The sequence below is a fragment of the Artibeus jamaicensis genome, unplaced genomic scaffold (assembly GCF_021234435.1).
Source record: "Artibeus jamaicensis isolate MK-2021 breed Jamaican fruit bat unplaced genomic scaffold, CSHL_Jam_final contig_311, whole genome shotgun sequence".
In the NCBI taxonomy this organism is placed as follows: domain Eukaryota; kingdom Metazoa; phylum Chordata; class Mammalia; order Chiroptera; family Phyllostomidae; genus Artibeus; species Artibeus jamaicensis.
Window position 1 is genome coordinate 1866895 of NW_026521717.1, and position 15631 is coordinate 1882525.

Consider the following 15631-nt stretch of genomic DNA (forward strand, 5'->3'; position numbering starts at 1 on the left):
AGCTGATTTCTCAAAAGAAACTTTAAGGCAAGAAGGGTCTGAAAAGAAGTATTCAAGGTCATGAAAGGGAAGATCTACATTCAAGATTACTCTATCCAGCAAAACTATCATTTAGAATGGAAGGGCAAATAAAAGGCTTTCCAAATAAGGTAAAGTTAGGGATTCATCATCACCAAGCCCTTATTATATGAAATGTTAAAGGGACTCATCATAGGAAAAGAAGATCAAAGCTATTAACAGTAAAATGACAACAAAGTTATAACTTTCAACATCTGAACCTAAAAAATAAAAACAAAGCAAACTAGAACAGGAACAGAATCACAGAAATGGATATCACATGGAGGTTAAGGGGGGGAGAACGGGGGGAAAAGGTACAGGGAATAAGAAGCATAAATGGGCCCTAGCTGGGTAGTTCAGTGGATTGAGCACGGGCCTGTGAAGCAAAGGGTCGCAGGTTCAATTCCCAGTCAGGGCACATGCCTGGGTTACAGGCCAGGTCGCCAGTAGGGGACACATGAGAGGCAACCACACATTGATGTTTCTCTCCCACTCTTTCTCCTTCCCTTCCCCTCTCTCTAAAAATAAATAAATAAAATATTTTTAAAAAGAAGCATAAATGGTAGGCACAAAATAGACAGGAGGAGGTTAAGAATAGTATCAGAAATGGAGAAGCCAAAGAACTTACATACATATAACCCATGGATGTGAACTAAGGGCAAGGGGATGGAATGCTAGTGGAATGGGGGTGCACGGAAGAGGGGGATATAGGGGAGAAAAAAAATGGGACAACTGTAATAGCAAAATCAATAAAATTCACTTAAAAAGTTAAGGACCTTATACTTTCATTCTGAATTACAGAAAGTAGTATGTTGGCATAAATCTTCCTTTGCAGAACATATGCCTTGGTCTCCTTAAAAAATATTGGGACATTTTTTGCTTAAATTGAAGATTCTGTTCAAATAATGTTTTTATTCTACTTACCATTTCCTTTATCAGTGTACAATTTATAAGAAGGAAATTTTAGGCTCACACCGAATAAACTGAAGCTGACCACTCCATAAGTCATCTTCCTAAGAAATCTCATGGCAATGCAATTTGTACACTGTGAACTCTTACAGAGTTTTCATCAATTAGCTTCTGTTTGCTGGGAGGATTTAGCTGATCATTGAAGTATGACGTTCTATAAACAACTGAAGACCAAGTAAGCAATATAATGCATGAGTAAAAATATTCTTACACTTCAACTTTAAATCACTGAACTAAACTACAAAATTTGAGGTGAAAGGCTATTTTATGTTTTATTAAAATACAGCAGAAAGAGTAACACCAAAAAATTCCTGTAAATATATTATAATCGTATTTATCATCTTATAGGCAAGTATGTTAAAATTTGTTTTCAGAAAATTATGTTAAAATCTCATTATCGAATTAACTTTTTAAAAAAAATTGGCTAAATCTCCATCTTCACTGCTTCCAAAATTTTCAATGCCTAGGGACTGGGAAGGAAAAAAAAAAATCAAGAGGGGAAAAAAAAAGAAACCACAAAGGGAAAGAGAGTTTCACCCATATACTGGCCAATTTGAGTGTTTAGAATCAACCAAGCCTGGCAAATAGATGGTTCTTAAATATTTGTTGAATAAACATTCAATCTCCCTGGGATCCCTGTTGTCTCTGCCCTGTGCTACTCGCTTCGTACATAACTACCATGCCTTGAATAAATCTGTAAGAACAAACTCTCATTTATTTAGAACAATCAGGGATGTAGTATTTCAATGAAATAAATATTCTAAGAATTATTGCTAATACAATTTTACAAGTAGGTTGTTGATTCTATGTGTAGGCTATTTATATGTAGGCTGTTGATATATTCAAAATCACAAAATACTTATGCTAATATAAAGCATGACCTCTTAGAGCCAGACAGAGTGGGTTGGATTTTCATCTCCACTATTCATTAGCTATGTGAACTTGGGTTAATAATAATAGTATTAACTATTACTGATATTAGTAATAATAATATAGATAATAGGTTATATTTGCATTGGTATAGTTCCAGTATTCTTAAAAACAGCTCTGAAATAGACATTTTCACATTACATGTTAGTGTTTTGGTGCTCTATAGTGAGTGGTACAAAGTGGCTTATGCACACCCATTTGTGCTGTTGCAGTGCATTCACTTCCCACACACCAAACTCCTTTCTCCACACTTGGAAAGCTCACCTCAAAACCTAGTGAGAGCAACACAGGAGAAAAAGCTAGATTCCTAGCTGCACAGCGGCAATGTACAGTTAAAATCTGGGTTTTTATTTAAGCCAACGCAAATAACCAGAGTGCAAGTTTTAAGTTTTTTAACTTCTATATACCTGTGTTTAATGGGCAAATTAGGGAGATGAAATATATCATTTCTTAACTTTCTAAAACTTTTGCCCTTGTTAAATAAAATATTATCTACAATTATTCTCTGAGAGAGAAAACAGAGATCCAGAATGGGGATTTGAATTAAGTGCAAGGCTTTTCACAGAGCTGCTTTCCATAAGATAGAATGGGACCCAAAGAAGTCCCTGAGTAAACTCATCTATCCCCACTGCTCCTACTACCACCACACAACAATAGTTCTCAATCTATATACCTCCTATGGATCGCATCCTCTCTCAAGATCAATCAAGACCCATTTTTCTAACTATAATTTATCTATTATAAATTTCTATTACAATGCTTCAAAGATACCTAAGAGACTCTTCTCACCTAAACTAACATTCCCTTCTGTTATTGATAATACTGGCACCACCCAGAAATCATTCCACACCTTTCCCCCTTCCCAGTAAGTCACATGAATAATGAGTGTCTGTCTCTCTTGAGCAAACCCAATTCTCTTTTGATTCCACTCCATTCAGAATTGGTGATTTTGTTCCTAGGTTGTGACAATAGCTGTCTTGCCTGTAGTCACATCTTTCTCTAAAGTTCGTTTTCCAGGCCTTGCAGGGTGGCTCATTGTTTGGAGCATCTCTCCCATACAGCAGAAGGTTTAAGGTTCAATCCCCAGTCAGGGCACATACCTAGGTTGCAGGTATGATCCCCAGTTCGGAGCATACAAGAGGCGACCAATTCATGTTTCTCTCATCGATGTTTCTCTCCCCCAACTCCCTCCCTCCCCACTTTCCTCTCTCTCTCTAAAATCAATAAAACATATCCTGGGGTAAGGATTAAAATTCATTTTCCACCCTGTCACTAGGCTGATGTTTTTCCATGCAAATTCTAATTTTTTTCCTGTGTAAAATCACCTAATGGTCTCCTATTGCCAACAAGATAAAGTCCAAAGTCCTTAGCATAAAATGTAAGGATTTTCCATATCTGAAAGCTATAAAATGTAACTGTTAACAACATAAACCCTTAAACAAGACTACGGATTCAGACTATAACTCCACTGCCCATTACCTGTATTACCACAAGCAAACAAATTCAGTTTCCTCACTTGCAGACAATGAAATAAGACATTTAGAAAAATGCTAGACACAAAGTACTCAGATAGTAGCTATTAACCTTTTCAATGTTTTTGCCACTTTCTAGCTCCTACAACCTATCCAACTCTTCTTCTTATTCCACATATACACAGTCCTGAAGCCTCACCACTTCCTTTAGTCTCTCCAACAAGAACTCTCATCTTTCAGGTCTCCATATGCATGATCTGACCATTTTTATTTGTGGTGATATTGTACACAGCAACAAAACATCTTAAACTTGGCAAATTGTCAGAAGTTCATACAGAAAGGAAAACTCTAAGATCAAATTATGCTAGTAAAAACTTGATGTATTCTTTAGTATAGCAATCACTAGCATACACTTTATTTATAAAGGATTAATACTTTTGAGACCTGTGGCATAAAAACCTAAAATTAAGGGCCAATATTACGTGTGCATTGACATCTGGGGAAAACTGAGAGAGCCTTGAATGGCCTAACAGCAAGTTCCCCTTCTCACTCTGTTCCCGCAGATAAGGTTCCCCTAACTAGACAGCCCTCTTTATCACAGGGAACTGGCACACTTCCTGCTTATGCCTGAGTAGCAGCCTTCAGGATTATTAAAACAAGTCAATCACATTCTCTGGCAGGAACCAGGATCACTCGAGCCTCTTGATACTACGACGTTAGCCTTGCTTCCCAATGGCCTCTGCTTGTTCATTCTGTTCCTGAATGCAAACCCCACATGGCTCTGCATTGCATGCTGTCTCTCCGTGTCCTGGGCTGTTGAGCATATGTGATTAATAAACTGCTGTTCATCTCCTCTATCCAGTGTCAGGTGTGTGTATTCAACCATCCCTACAGCCCTATGACAGGAACTCCTCCCTTACCAACAGAGTGAAGAGGAGGCAAACAAAACAAAATCTAATTTACAGGGAAAGCTTGAATTTAAGATATGTAATTGGGAATTAGAAGCAATAAACTCAGGTAAGCAAACAAATAAGTAAATATGTATGTATGTGAGATTCTTCACAGATCTTCATTATTTTTATTTCTGATATAAATTTAAAGGTGTGGTTATCTAGTTTCAAATTCTTCAATGGATTTGACGGGAGGATGAGAAAGGTTGATAATTGCATTATAAAAAGGGAAGAATCTCAGCCTACCTGACAAAGGCTGCAGGCAACAAGGTTCCCTTACCAGAATGAACAAGCAAACAAAAAAAAAAATTTACCAATCAAGTCCTGAGATTCAGAAACTAAACAAACCTCTTGAAGAGAGCTCTAAAATTCATAGTATATGAACTGTTATTTAAGAATAAGTACAAGCTGGCTGTGCACGGACTTCTGCCAAGATGGAGGCGTAGGTGGAAACACTGTGCCTTCTCCACAACCAAGTTTAAAAACAACAAAGTTTTAGCAACAGAAACGCAGCCAAACCACAGAAAATTGAACTATACCGAAGTCCGACAACAACGAACCACTTAGCCAGACCAGTAAGCAGGGTAGAGCCAGCAGCAGAGTGGGGTTGGGCAGGAAAGATCTACCAGACCGACCTAGGTGTGCAACCCAGTCTCACAGGCAGCCAAGGACAAATCCCAGGCGTGGAGTAGCAACAGGTAGACCCACTGAGGGCGCAAGGCCGCGGGCTGATCGTGGTCACACATTCGCGCCCAGATAAACCAGGTGAAGGAGTTAGCAGTGAGGCAGACTGTGCAGGCCCCAGCAGAAGGAAGCAGCAGAGGGCACCGCTATTGGCCCTCTCTGACCCTGCCCCCACATACAGCAAGCATCACAACCCAGCGACCTGGGCAGCCCTACCCTGGTGAACACTTAAGGCTCCTCGCCTCATACCTAACAGGCGTAGACAGAGCAAAACATGGCTCAAGAAGAACTCAGAGCCCCAGAGCCGATAAATCTAAGTGAACAAAAAATTGCCAACCTATCAGTGGCACAGTTCAAAACACTGGTGATCAGGATGCTCACAGAACTGGTTGATTTTAGCCACAAATTAGAAGAATATATGAAGGCTAAACTAATTGAAATGAAGGGAAATGCAAAGGAAAGCAATAGTAATGGAAAGAAAACTGGGACTCAGATCAAGGGAGTGGACAAGAGGAAAGAAAAAAATGACCAAACAGAAAAGGATAAAGAAACAAGAATTCAAAAAAATGAGGGGAGGCTAAGGAACCTCCAGTACATCTTTAAACATTCCAACATTCAAATTATAGGGGTACCAGAAGGGAAAGAGGAACAGCCACGAGTGAAAAACTTATTTGAACAAATAATAAAGGAGAACTTCCCCATTCTGGCAAAGAAAATAGAATTCCAGGAAATCCAGGAAGCTCAGAGAGTCCCAAAGAAGTTGGACCCAAGAAGGAACATACCAAGGCACATCATAGTTACATTAGCCAAGATTAAAATGAAGGAGAGAATCCTGGAAGCAGCAAGAGATAAAGGGATAATCACCTACAAAGGAGTTCCCATCAGACTGTCAGCAGATTTCTCACAAGAGACCTTACAGGCAAGAAGGGGCTGGAAAGAGGTATTCCAAGTCATGAAAACCAGAGACCTACAACCAAGATTGATCTATCCAGCAAAGCTTTTATTTAGAATGGAAGGACAAATAAAGTGCTTCTCAGATAAGATCAAATTCAAGGAGTTCATCATCACCAAGCCCTTATTATATGAAATGTTAAAGGGACTTATCTAAGAAAAAGAAGATAAAAAAGATAAACAGTGAAAGGACAGCAAACTCACAGTTATTAACAACCACACCTAAAACAAGAGCAAACTGAGAGGACAGCTAGATCAGGAGCAGAACCATAGAAATGAAGATAACATGGAGGGGTAGCAACAGGGGAGTGGGAGGAGGAGAAAGAGAAAGAGGGAGAAGGTACAGAAAATAAGTAGCATAGATGGTAGGTAGAAAATAGACAGGGGGAGGGCAAGAAAAGTATGGGAAATATAGAATCTAAAGAACTTGAGACACATGGACATAAACTAAAGGGGGGGAATGGAGAGGGAGGGGGAGGGGTGTGTAGGGTGGAGGGAAATGAAGGAGGGAAATAGAACAACTGTAATGGCATAATCAATAAAATATACATTAAAAAAAGAATAAGTACAAGCTTACATCAATAACATTTTCAGATGAAAATAATGTTAGGATTTTGAACTATGAGATGTAGATTAAACATTTCAAAACCTCCAGACCAACTGGCAACTCTATTGGGTGATCAAATAACAGGAAAATCTTGTGATGTGGCCAGTGGAGTGAAAGAAAATGAATTCCACAGTTTCACGCAACCTTTATTTACTCTTCTCCATTGCTTAGCCTACAGAGAACTCCTTGCCAATTCAGAAATTAGTTTTCTACGTAGTGAGAAATAGTGTTTGATGAAATAAATTAGAAGACCTGGTAATGATGGACTTCCTGAAAAATGACTCTGTGCCAACCTAGTAGTTTAAGACTGTTCAACCTTCTCTAGATCAAAATTTCCACAAATATCTGAAGAATGTGGACAGAATTCAGTTGTAAATTATTAAATTTTCAGACAAGAAAAAAAACAAGGATATTCATCTTTCAGTATGAGATGAAACTGTTTCCACTATTCTTTTTTTTAAAATACTCACTCAAGGATATGTTGGTTTTATTTTATTTTATTTTAAGATTTTATTTATTTGGCCCTGGCTGGTGTAGCTCAGTGGATTGAGCGCGGGCCTGCGAACCAGACAATCGCAGTTCGAATCCCAGTCAGGGCACATACCAAGGTTGCAGGCCAGTTCCCTGTAGGCCAGTTCCCAGCAGGGGACGCACAAAAGGCAACCATACATTGATGTTTCTCTCCCTCTCTCCTTCCCTTCCCCTCTAAAGATAAATAAAAAAAATTTAAAAAAATAGTTAAAAAAAAGATTTTATTTATTTATCTTTAGATGGGAAGAGAAAGAGAGAGGGAGAGAAATATCAATGTATGGTTGCCTTTCTTGTGTCCCCTGCCGGGAACTGGCCTGCAACATGAGCTTATGCCCTGACTGGGAATCAAACCGCGATCTTTTGGTTTGCAGGCCCACACTCAATCCACTGAGCTATACCAGCCAGGGCCTGATATGTTGGTTTTAAAGAGAGAGTAAGGGGTGTGAGAAAGAAACACTGATCAACTGACTCCCATACACGCCAACCTAGGGTTCTAACCTAGGTTTATGTCCTGACCAGGGATCAAAGCCTGCAGTCTTTTGGTGTACAGGACTATGCATGCTCCAACCAACTGAACCACCCCCTGACTAAGGCTAATGCCACTACTCTTAAAGAGTGCTACTACACTTTTCTGTAGGAAAAGATTTGCCCTTTTGTCCATCCAGTTCATTTTGATAAACCTCAAGGAAACTGTCTCCTGATTTCTACCAAACACTACTTTTTTTGTGTAAATGTCAGGATATAATCATTTAGGAACAGAGAGGTCTCAGGCTACAGGAAGTGGAAAAACTATTATGCTAATGCTGGGATGCTGCCTGCCACAAAGTTGTTCCTCATGTGCTGCAGACAAGAGACAGGATGCCCCTCATACTACTTAAATTATGCCTGCACCTTGAGCCTACAGACCAAAATCAGTGTCTCCAGATGATGAGCAAATTATAATGACAGATTGTGTGGCATCCACATACATATTGAACAAACATCTGAAGAAGCCAAACTTTTTCTCACTGATGTGAAGGCATTAGTCATAAGATCCAGAAAGACAACTACTTGGGGCTAAATCCTGTGGAGCAGTGGGCTTTATTTTTCTTAAAAGTTTCAACTCCTTGATTCTCTTGGTGTTGTAATAGATATAAATGGAAGATAAGGCACAGTTGATATATGAAGCTGTGATCAAAATGCTTGGTGTCATTCTGGCATGCAACGATGATCCAAATATCAACAGAGTATTGCAATTGTTGCTCTTGGTCTTGAGTGATTCCCCCAGAAAAATTAGTTAGTACAACACATTAAGTTTTTACTATCCTGTTACCTAGATCACAGAATTTGAAAATGTGTAACCTTATCATAAACCTACACTGCTGAGTAAAACTGAAAAACTTCTCAGGTAAGGAGGGCCAGATGCTCAGAAACTCCACATATAGCTATGCCTTGCAATCCTTGATTCTGTCACTACCTGCATTAGTGCTACAGAAGGCACCTTTCTCAGTAAAGCCAAGCTTCATGGTGAAATGCCACAGGTACAAGTAATTAGAAGCCTATTTTGCCTCTTTAAAATGTGTCTATTACTGGAAAAGGTGAGCATCTGGCAGTGCTACTTCAAATTCATGACTGCTAGCTAGAACATGAGGGAACAGGTGAGAGAGTTAATTGTAGGTTGTCAATTAATTGTTGTCACCAATTTATGTAAATTATTGGTAAAACTAATGTTACTTCAACTACCTGTGTCTATGTATTCTCCAGATTTTTCTGATGCTTTTGCAGGGCACTGAAAATTCGCAAGATTTTACAAACATTAAGGTAAAACTTCAGTTCTAGATTTTAAGACTGTCTGAAAAAAAACTTTGATTTTTTTTAGCAGGAAATGGGAGTCTTCACCAACACAGCTATAAATACAGTAAGCTGACAAAAATTTAAAAAAAATTTTAAAGCCTTGAGCAACTGAATAAAAGAGAGGAGATGAAAGTTATAAAAAGCAGTCCTGGCTGGCTGGCATGGCTCAGTGAATTGAGTGTCAGCCTGTGAACCAAAAAGTTGCCAGTTTGATTACCAGTCCGCGCACATGCCTAGGTTGCAGGCCAGGTCCCCAGGTAGGGGGTGTGAGAGAGGCAACCACACACTGATGGTTCTCTACCTCTCTTTTACCCTCCCTTCCCCTCTCTCTAAAAATAAATTTAAAAAAAAATTTAGATCTTAAAAAAAAGAAAGTTACAAAAAGTAGACAGATACATCCCCCCAAAAACTAGCTACCTGGAACCAAACAGTCTGGCCGGCACTCTACGGTTGCCCCAAAGTGTCCTGCATGTAAAATAAACTAATAATGTCTGTAATTCATCTTAAATCAAATTTAACCAGGCATTTTATCTGCGAACCCACCCAACAACACCTCTAATTTCCATATGTTGAACATTATCCCACATAGCTATCTCCTCCTTGATCAAGGCAGAGACATTAGGGTAGAGATTTCCCAAACCTGGAGGTCTGCTACATGCACTGAAAAGCTTTAAAAACAAAACACCCAAACAGATTCCTATGTTCCATTCCTGACATACTGAATCAATCTTCAGAGGATTAAGACCTAGAAATCTGTATTTTAGAAACTTTCCCCCTGCCCCAGTGATTCTGATGGGTGGCCAGGTATTATATCCACTGCCCTACAAGGGACTGTATGTAGAAGCATAATTTGAGGTGTTTGGTTTTTATGAAGAACCATGGGATTTAAGGAATATGATACTGAAAAAAGGTAGTAAGGATGGTAAAGAGCTAGTGTTTACCCACTAGAGAAAGCATTTAGAGTAAGCACTTTCCCACTTCAATATGAATTATTTGACATCATTTCCCTGTAAGTCTGTAAAAACTGCCTACACCTCTTCGAGAGTTGAGGTATACTCTTTTAAAAACTGCATCACATTTAGTTTATGATCATATGATCACTACTGCATGTCTGTGTTATAGTCAAATTTATTTTGAGTATACTTAAAGTAATAATCTGTTTTAGTAAGTTTTCCTTAATAATCTTTTCTTTATACTTATCATTTTGCATGGTAATTAAAAACAGAGCCCATTTTACATTAGGTAATCTTCTGAAGTCAACATTAATTTTTTAAAATATGTCTATCATTTTTTAAATACTGTAAGAAACCCACAAATCCAAAGGCACTACCATTAACTGAACAACTTATATAAGCTATTATTTATCTTACATTTTCTACTTCTTTCTCTCCTATAAACCATTCCTCAGCCTACCAACACTCCTAATTTAAAAAAAATTAGCAGAAGATAGAGTTCTGCTCCCCTCTGTGTAGAGAGAAAGGAGAGAGAGTTTACGAATTTACCTTTACACAGTTTCCATTTAAACACATCTCATCAACCATCTCCTGAGAACAGGACTAGTAGATAAAAAATGTGTGACCACTGCTCAGGAGAGAAATTAGGGCTGAGTTATGCCCTTGAGATACATCAACAAAGATATAAAAGTTGAAGCTATGGGAGTAGATCACTCTGATCACTGGGGGAAGGTGAGAGTTTACAGAAAGAAAAAAGATCCCTTTCAAGCAATACTGTTTTCCCTCTGGAGCTTGGAGTGACTTCTTAGATTTTCTCACCTGGAGAAGGGTTTGGGAATGGTTCTTTTCATTTGAGCCACAATTTCATATATTTTCAAATTCACAAAAATGCTTTACTGTACAGTACAACAAAACTGTTTTTGGCTTAGAGTTTCTTTATGCAAAAGAGTCTGTGGAACACACTACTAGGCAAATGAACAACTTTAAAGAAAATCACTGTGCTGCTCTGGCCAGTGTAGCTCAGGTGGTTAGAGCATTGTCCCATGCCTGCCCTCTCTCTCTTTCCCTCTCTCAAAAAACAATGAAAATGTCCTTGGATGTGGATTTTTAAAGAAAACATAATAAGAACATCATTGACAATTTATTTCTTATTAATACTGTGTAGCTGAAGAACAATTTCAAATGACTTAAAAAAGCAAAGACTTAATTCTAGATTAATTTCTAAAATGCTTCCTACCATAGAGCACACGTGAAACTATACCAATAGAATGTAACTGTTAAATGCGTTATACTTTGTTCTAAAATGATCAAAACACAAATTAAATTTAGAACCCAACACTATTTAATGTTTTGTATTTACAATTTTTACTAAAAACAAAAATAACTACTGGTTGTCCTTTTCAAAATAAGCTGTCAATAATTCAAAAACAAAGAGATACAAACCCAGATGAGGGTCTTATCACCAAATGCTTAAGGTCATAAGAGCATCAACTTCGGAGCCAGACAAACTCTGGATTAAATATCACCTTCGCCACTTCCTTCTTAGGCTTCCTTGGATGAATTACTTAACGCTTTTGCAACCTTATTGTAGTTATCTGTGAAATGGTAATAATAAAACATACCTCCAACTTACAATAAATTAATGAATGTATGGTCTAACTGAGCCAGGTGCATACAAAGTATGGTACTACAGTTGTGAGAGAGCAAGGGCTGTTAAGAAGCAGGAGCCAAGCAATGCCTACATCAAAGGAACCTGTTTCTTCAGGCTCTTCTGACACTGATTCTGACAGTGAGGTTGACAAAAAGTTAAAGAGGAAAAAGCAAGTTACTTCAGCAAAAAACTGTGAAGAAGCAAAACACTGTGGAAACTTCAAAAGCTCTGTCATCTTCAAGCAGAGTAGCAGCTGAGATGCTAAAATGTTTCAGACGGGAACATGAGGTATGTCAGTGTTTGGGGCATTAAAGGGAAAGTCCTATTTTGATACTAGAGAATATTGGATGGATCCGGACCAGGAAGAAAAGGTACTTCTTTAAATCTTAAGCAATGAAGCCAGCTAAGAAACAGATTTCTGACATTGATGATGCAGTAAAAAAATAAAAAAGTAAAATCAGAGCCATATAAAACTTGTATCTGTACTGTTCTAGTTGTTTTAATCTGTCTTTTCACACTGGCTTGTTTTCTAAATGTTGTTTCCCAAGCTACTGTGTATGATTTGGATTGCAGAACAATTTATAACAACACCTTTTAAAAAATGTTCATTATTAAAAAATGTTCTCAATAAAGCTCACTGTAAACTTTATTAAGGACAACTGCTTTGTGCCCACTACCCAGTGTAAAATAAAATCAAGCAATACAATCTTAACTGTTGTGGCCTCCTTTGATCAGAAGAATTGGTAGTATTTAAGGCCTAAAGTTTATAGACCTTTTAATCTCAACTTGGCTTTCACATTCAAAAGGATGTGTATGTAATGAATTTACAACCTTTAGATTTGTGAAATCCATAGTTGACCTGTTTTCTTCTAAACAAATGTCCGGTGACACTTTACTTTCCCCTTTTTATCTTTACTTCACTTTCCTTTAATAATTTGTCATGTTCATTTTACTCTTTGCTCTTTTTTCTTGAATATATTATGCTATAACACTAACTCTACTGTATTAAATATTAAGAGATATAGTTTGATAAACGACATGGTTTGTATGAAAACTCTGAGCAAGTAAGTATATGTCATTACCTGTAGTTCTGTGGAGTAGTTATTGCTTAGTCTGCAGAAAATGACTGGCATGTCAAAATTTTCACTTAGTAAACATGCTCACCATAGGATGATGTCTATAAAATCAGATATTATTAAATCATACCGGGGTTAACTAAAAACTGTAAAAGCTTAAAGAAAAAAGTATGGTACCATGTAAGTCTTAACAGCTTCCCTTGCTTAGATCTGCAATCAATAATGAAAGTTCCAAGAGTTTAAAAATATTAAAAACATATTCTTGAAAATTACAGACATGGTGGCAGTGACATGATATAAATATTAACTTTAAAATGTCACCTTTAAATTTTATGTACAACTCCATACTAAACATCTTCTTCCCAAAAGATTAAAAGAATATTTAGACAACTGAAGTGACAAGAGTGTTAGAATTCTATGGCATTAGTTACTTGAATTTAATTCAACAGTTTGGTTAGTATTTTCAACAAATTACTAAATATAGTAATGAAATCTACATGTTAAAATAATGACATAAAAACAAAAACACCAAAGTCCTTCAAATTAGAGTTTTCATTCCTTTACTCTTAAAACACTGTGTTCAGCAACCTTAAAGACATACCCCACCTCCTTTATGCAAATTCGCTGAGTGCTCCATTATAAGCAATCTTGCTATCTAATTTTGAAAAAACTTTGCTACCTTAAGCCTTTACAACACTTGACAGGTCTATATTAACTCTCCCACTGAGTACTCTCCTCAGCTAGATTTCTACCCAAATGTGCTACTTAGTAATCACTATTTAAGAAATTTTTCAGCACTACTTAATTGTAAACGTGTGTACACCAGCATACATTTTCAGTTACCAGCTTATAGTTATTTACCAATATTACACATGTGAAAACTGCAAAGCAACTTTCTGTATAAAGGGATCTATCTGCTCACCAGGTTCTGGGTTATAGGGAATCTTGTTGCTGTCCCTATTTTGTTGATTATCACTTTCAGCAAAAAGCACAGAGAAAAAAGATTTTCAAAACGGAAGATGATTATGATCTGCACACTGACATGAGCAAGTAAATGAAATATTACATTTTGGGGCAAGAACAGAGGATATAAAACACACTTGGCCCAGCCCTGGCCGGTGGCTCTGTTGGTTGGAGCTTTTTCCCTTCACCAATAGGTTGTGGTGGATCCCTGCTCAGGGAGCTGGAGAGGCAACCGATGGATGTTTCTCTCTTGTTAGTGTTTCTCTCTTTTTCTCCCTAAAAATCAATAAGCATACCCTCGGGTGAGGATAAAAAATAAATAAATAAACACTTGGAGTGGAGAGTTGCAACAGAAAGTATCCTTAGGCTTACCCTAGGCCTTCTTAAAACGTCATAATGAGTTTGTTTCCTAATTCCTACATGGCTGTACTGCTTTGCAAATCAATCAATCAATCAATAAAAGACTTAAATTAAGAGTAGACACTTTCAAACCTGCAACCATCTTATTTCCAGGAAATAGCTCAAAATTAGTAGGGTTCCCCAGACACGGGGGAATGGGGCCTCACTGTAGCCAAAAGAAACGGCGAAAAGAGGGAACTAGTTAAACGATCAGATTTACTTTAACTGCCTGAGAACTTAAGTAGTTCATTTGGTTCCAATGTTGTCACAGCATTTAAGATAACAGTAAAAGGAGTTGCACAATCTCCCCTCTTCGGAAAAATTCCTGTCAGGACAATGGGGCGCCACCAAATCAGCCCCGACGAGGGCTGTTTCCTACCTGGGAAAACTACTACTAGGCAGGGTTGTGTGTCTGTGTGTGTGTGTCTGTGTGTGTGTGTCTGTGTGTGTGTGTGTGTGTGTGTGCGCGCGCGCAACTCCCGCTAATAACGGGACCTACAACCTTAGAGCTAAAGACGAAAAAAGAAGAGGGAGGAAAAGAAAAGCCCCAAGTATCAGGGGAACAAAAGCATTTTGCTTCTGGAAGAAGGAATTAGAAGGGAGAAGTGACGGTCTGCCTGCTAAGCGGGTTTTCCCTTAACCCTCACTCCGGTCACACTCGGACCAGACCGACTCAGAGCGCAGCGCCCCAGGGCCTCTCTCAGACCCGGTCTACACTGCAGTGCCCACCAGGCGTGGGCCCGCGGCCCAGGCGGAAGGGCAAAGTCCGCAGCGGCCCTGCCGCCCGCCCTGCCCATGCCTGTCGCGCCACTCCCGCTTCCTATTTTCAGAGCACACGCCCTACAAGGAGCTGAGCGAACAGGCCAGGCAGAGACCTGCCTCCTCGTGGGGCCTCGGGTGACTGACAGGGGCAGGCACTTGGGCGCAGAGAAGGGAGGAGGAAGGGCAACCGAGGGCACAGACCAATGCCCTTGCTCGGCGGCCGGGCTGTGGGCTGATACACCGGGGCTCTACAGGCTCCCAGCCGGAGGGGCTTCGCCACCCCTACGGCTCTTACCTTCTCCTCATCAGACAACTGCTCCTCCAGATCCGCCATTTTCCTTCTGACGACAAACCACGGTGGTAACGCGGCGGCAGCAGCTGCCACCTGACTTCCCCTTCTCTCTGCGGTCCTCCGAGCCTCGCGCCCCCGCCAAGGGAGGGGCCAGCACCGCGCACGCGCCCCTGGAGCCCCGCCCGCCCGCGGGGCGAAGCGCAGCAGTGCGCGTGCGTGGGTAGGGGATAAAGGGACAGGAGGGGAGCATTTGCGGGCCGCCTCCTGCTGCAGGCTCGTCATGATCCTGAGCCTGGGAGTCTTTCCCCACCACTGACCATATGGACTCAGTCAACGACAAGTACATTCTGTGCCCTTGATTATGTTCCCATTAAGCACTGAACTCTGCCAGCTAAAATGTGAAAAACTGTCTGAATAGAAGATGTTAAAACATTGTGTTTTTCAAAAAATTGTTCAAAAATAATTTAGGTTTCATTACAATACACACACAACCTAGTGTGCAGTTGGAAGAATGCTCTAGATATATTTACTTTCTCATGAAAGAATATGTT

At 39.3% G+C, this 15631-nt stretch overlaps 1 protein-coding gene and 1 pseudogene across 1 annotated transcript in view; one reads left to right on the top strand and one right to left on the bottom strand.

Moving 5' to 3' along the window:
• The window catches only part of CAPZA2 (capping actin protein of muscle Z-line subunit alpha 2), a 62395-nt gene extending 47162 nt beyond the window's left edge, over nucleotides 1–15233 (bottom strand). Inside the window, exon 1 of the mRNA XM_037130733.2 lies at nucleotides 15084–15233. Within this exon, the coding sequence (XP_036986628.1) occupies nucleotides 15084–15122 (39 nt within the window). The 5' untranslated portion in view covers nucleotides 15123–15233. The remainder of the gene's footprint in view (nucleotides 1–15083) is intronic.
• On the top strand, nucleotides 11657–12035 carry LOC119038258 (activated RNA polymerase II transcriptional coactivator p15-like; annotated as a pseudogene).
• Nucleotides 15234–15631: the final 398 nt, after the last annotated feature.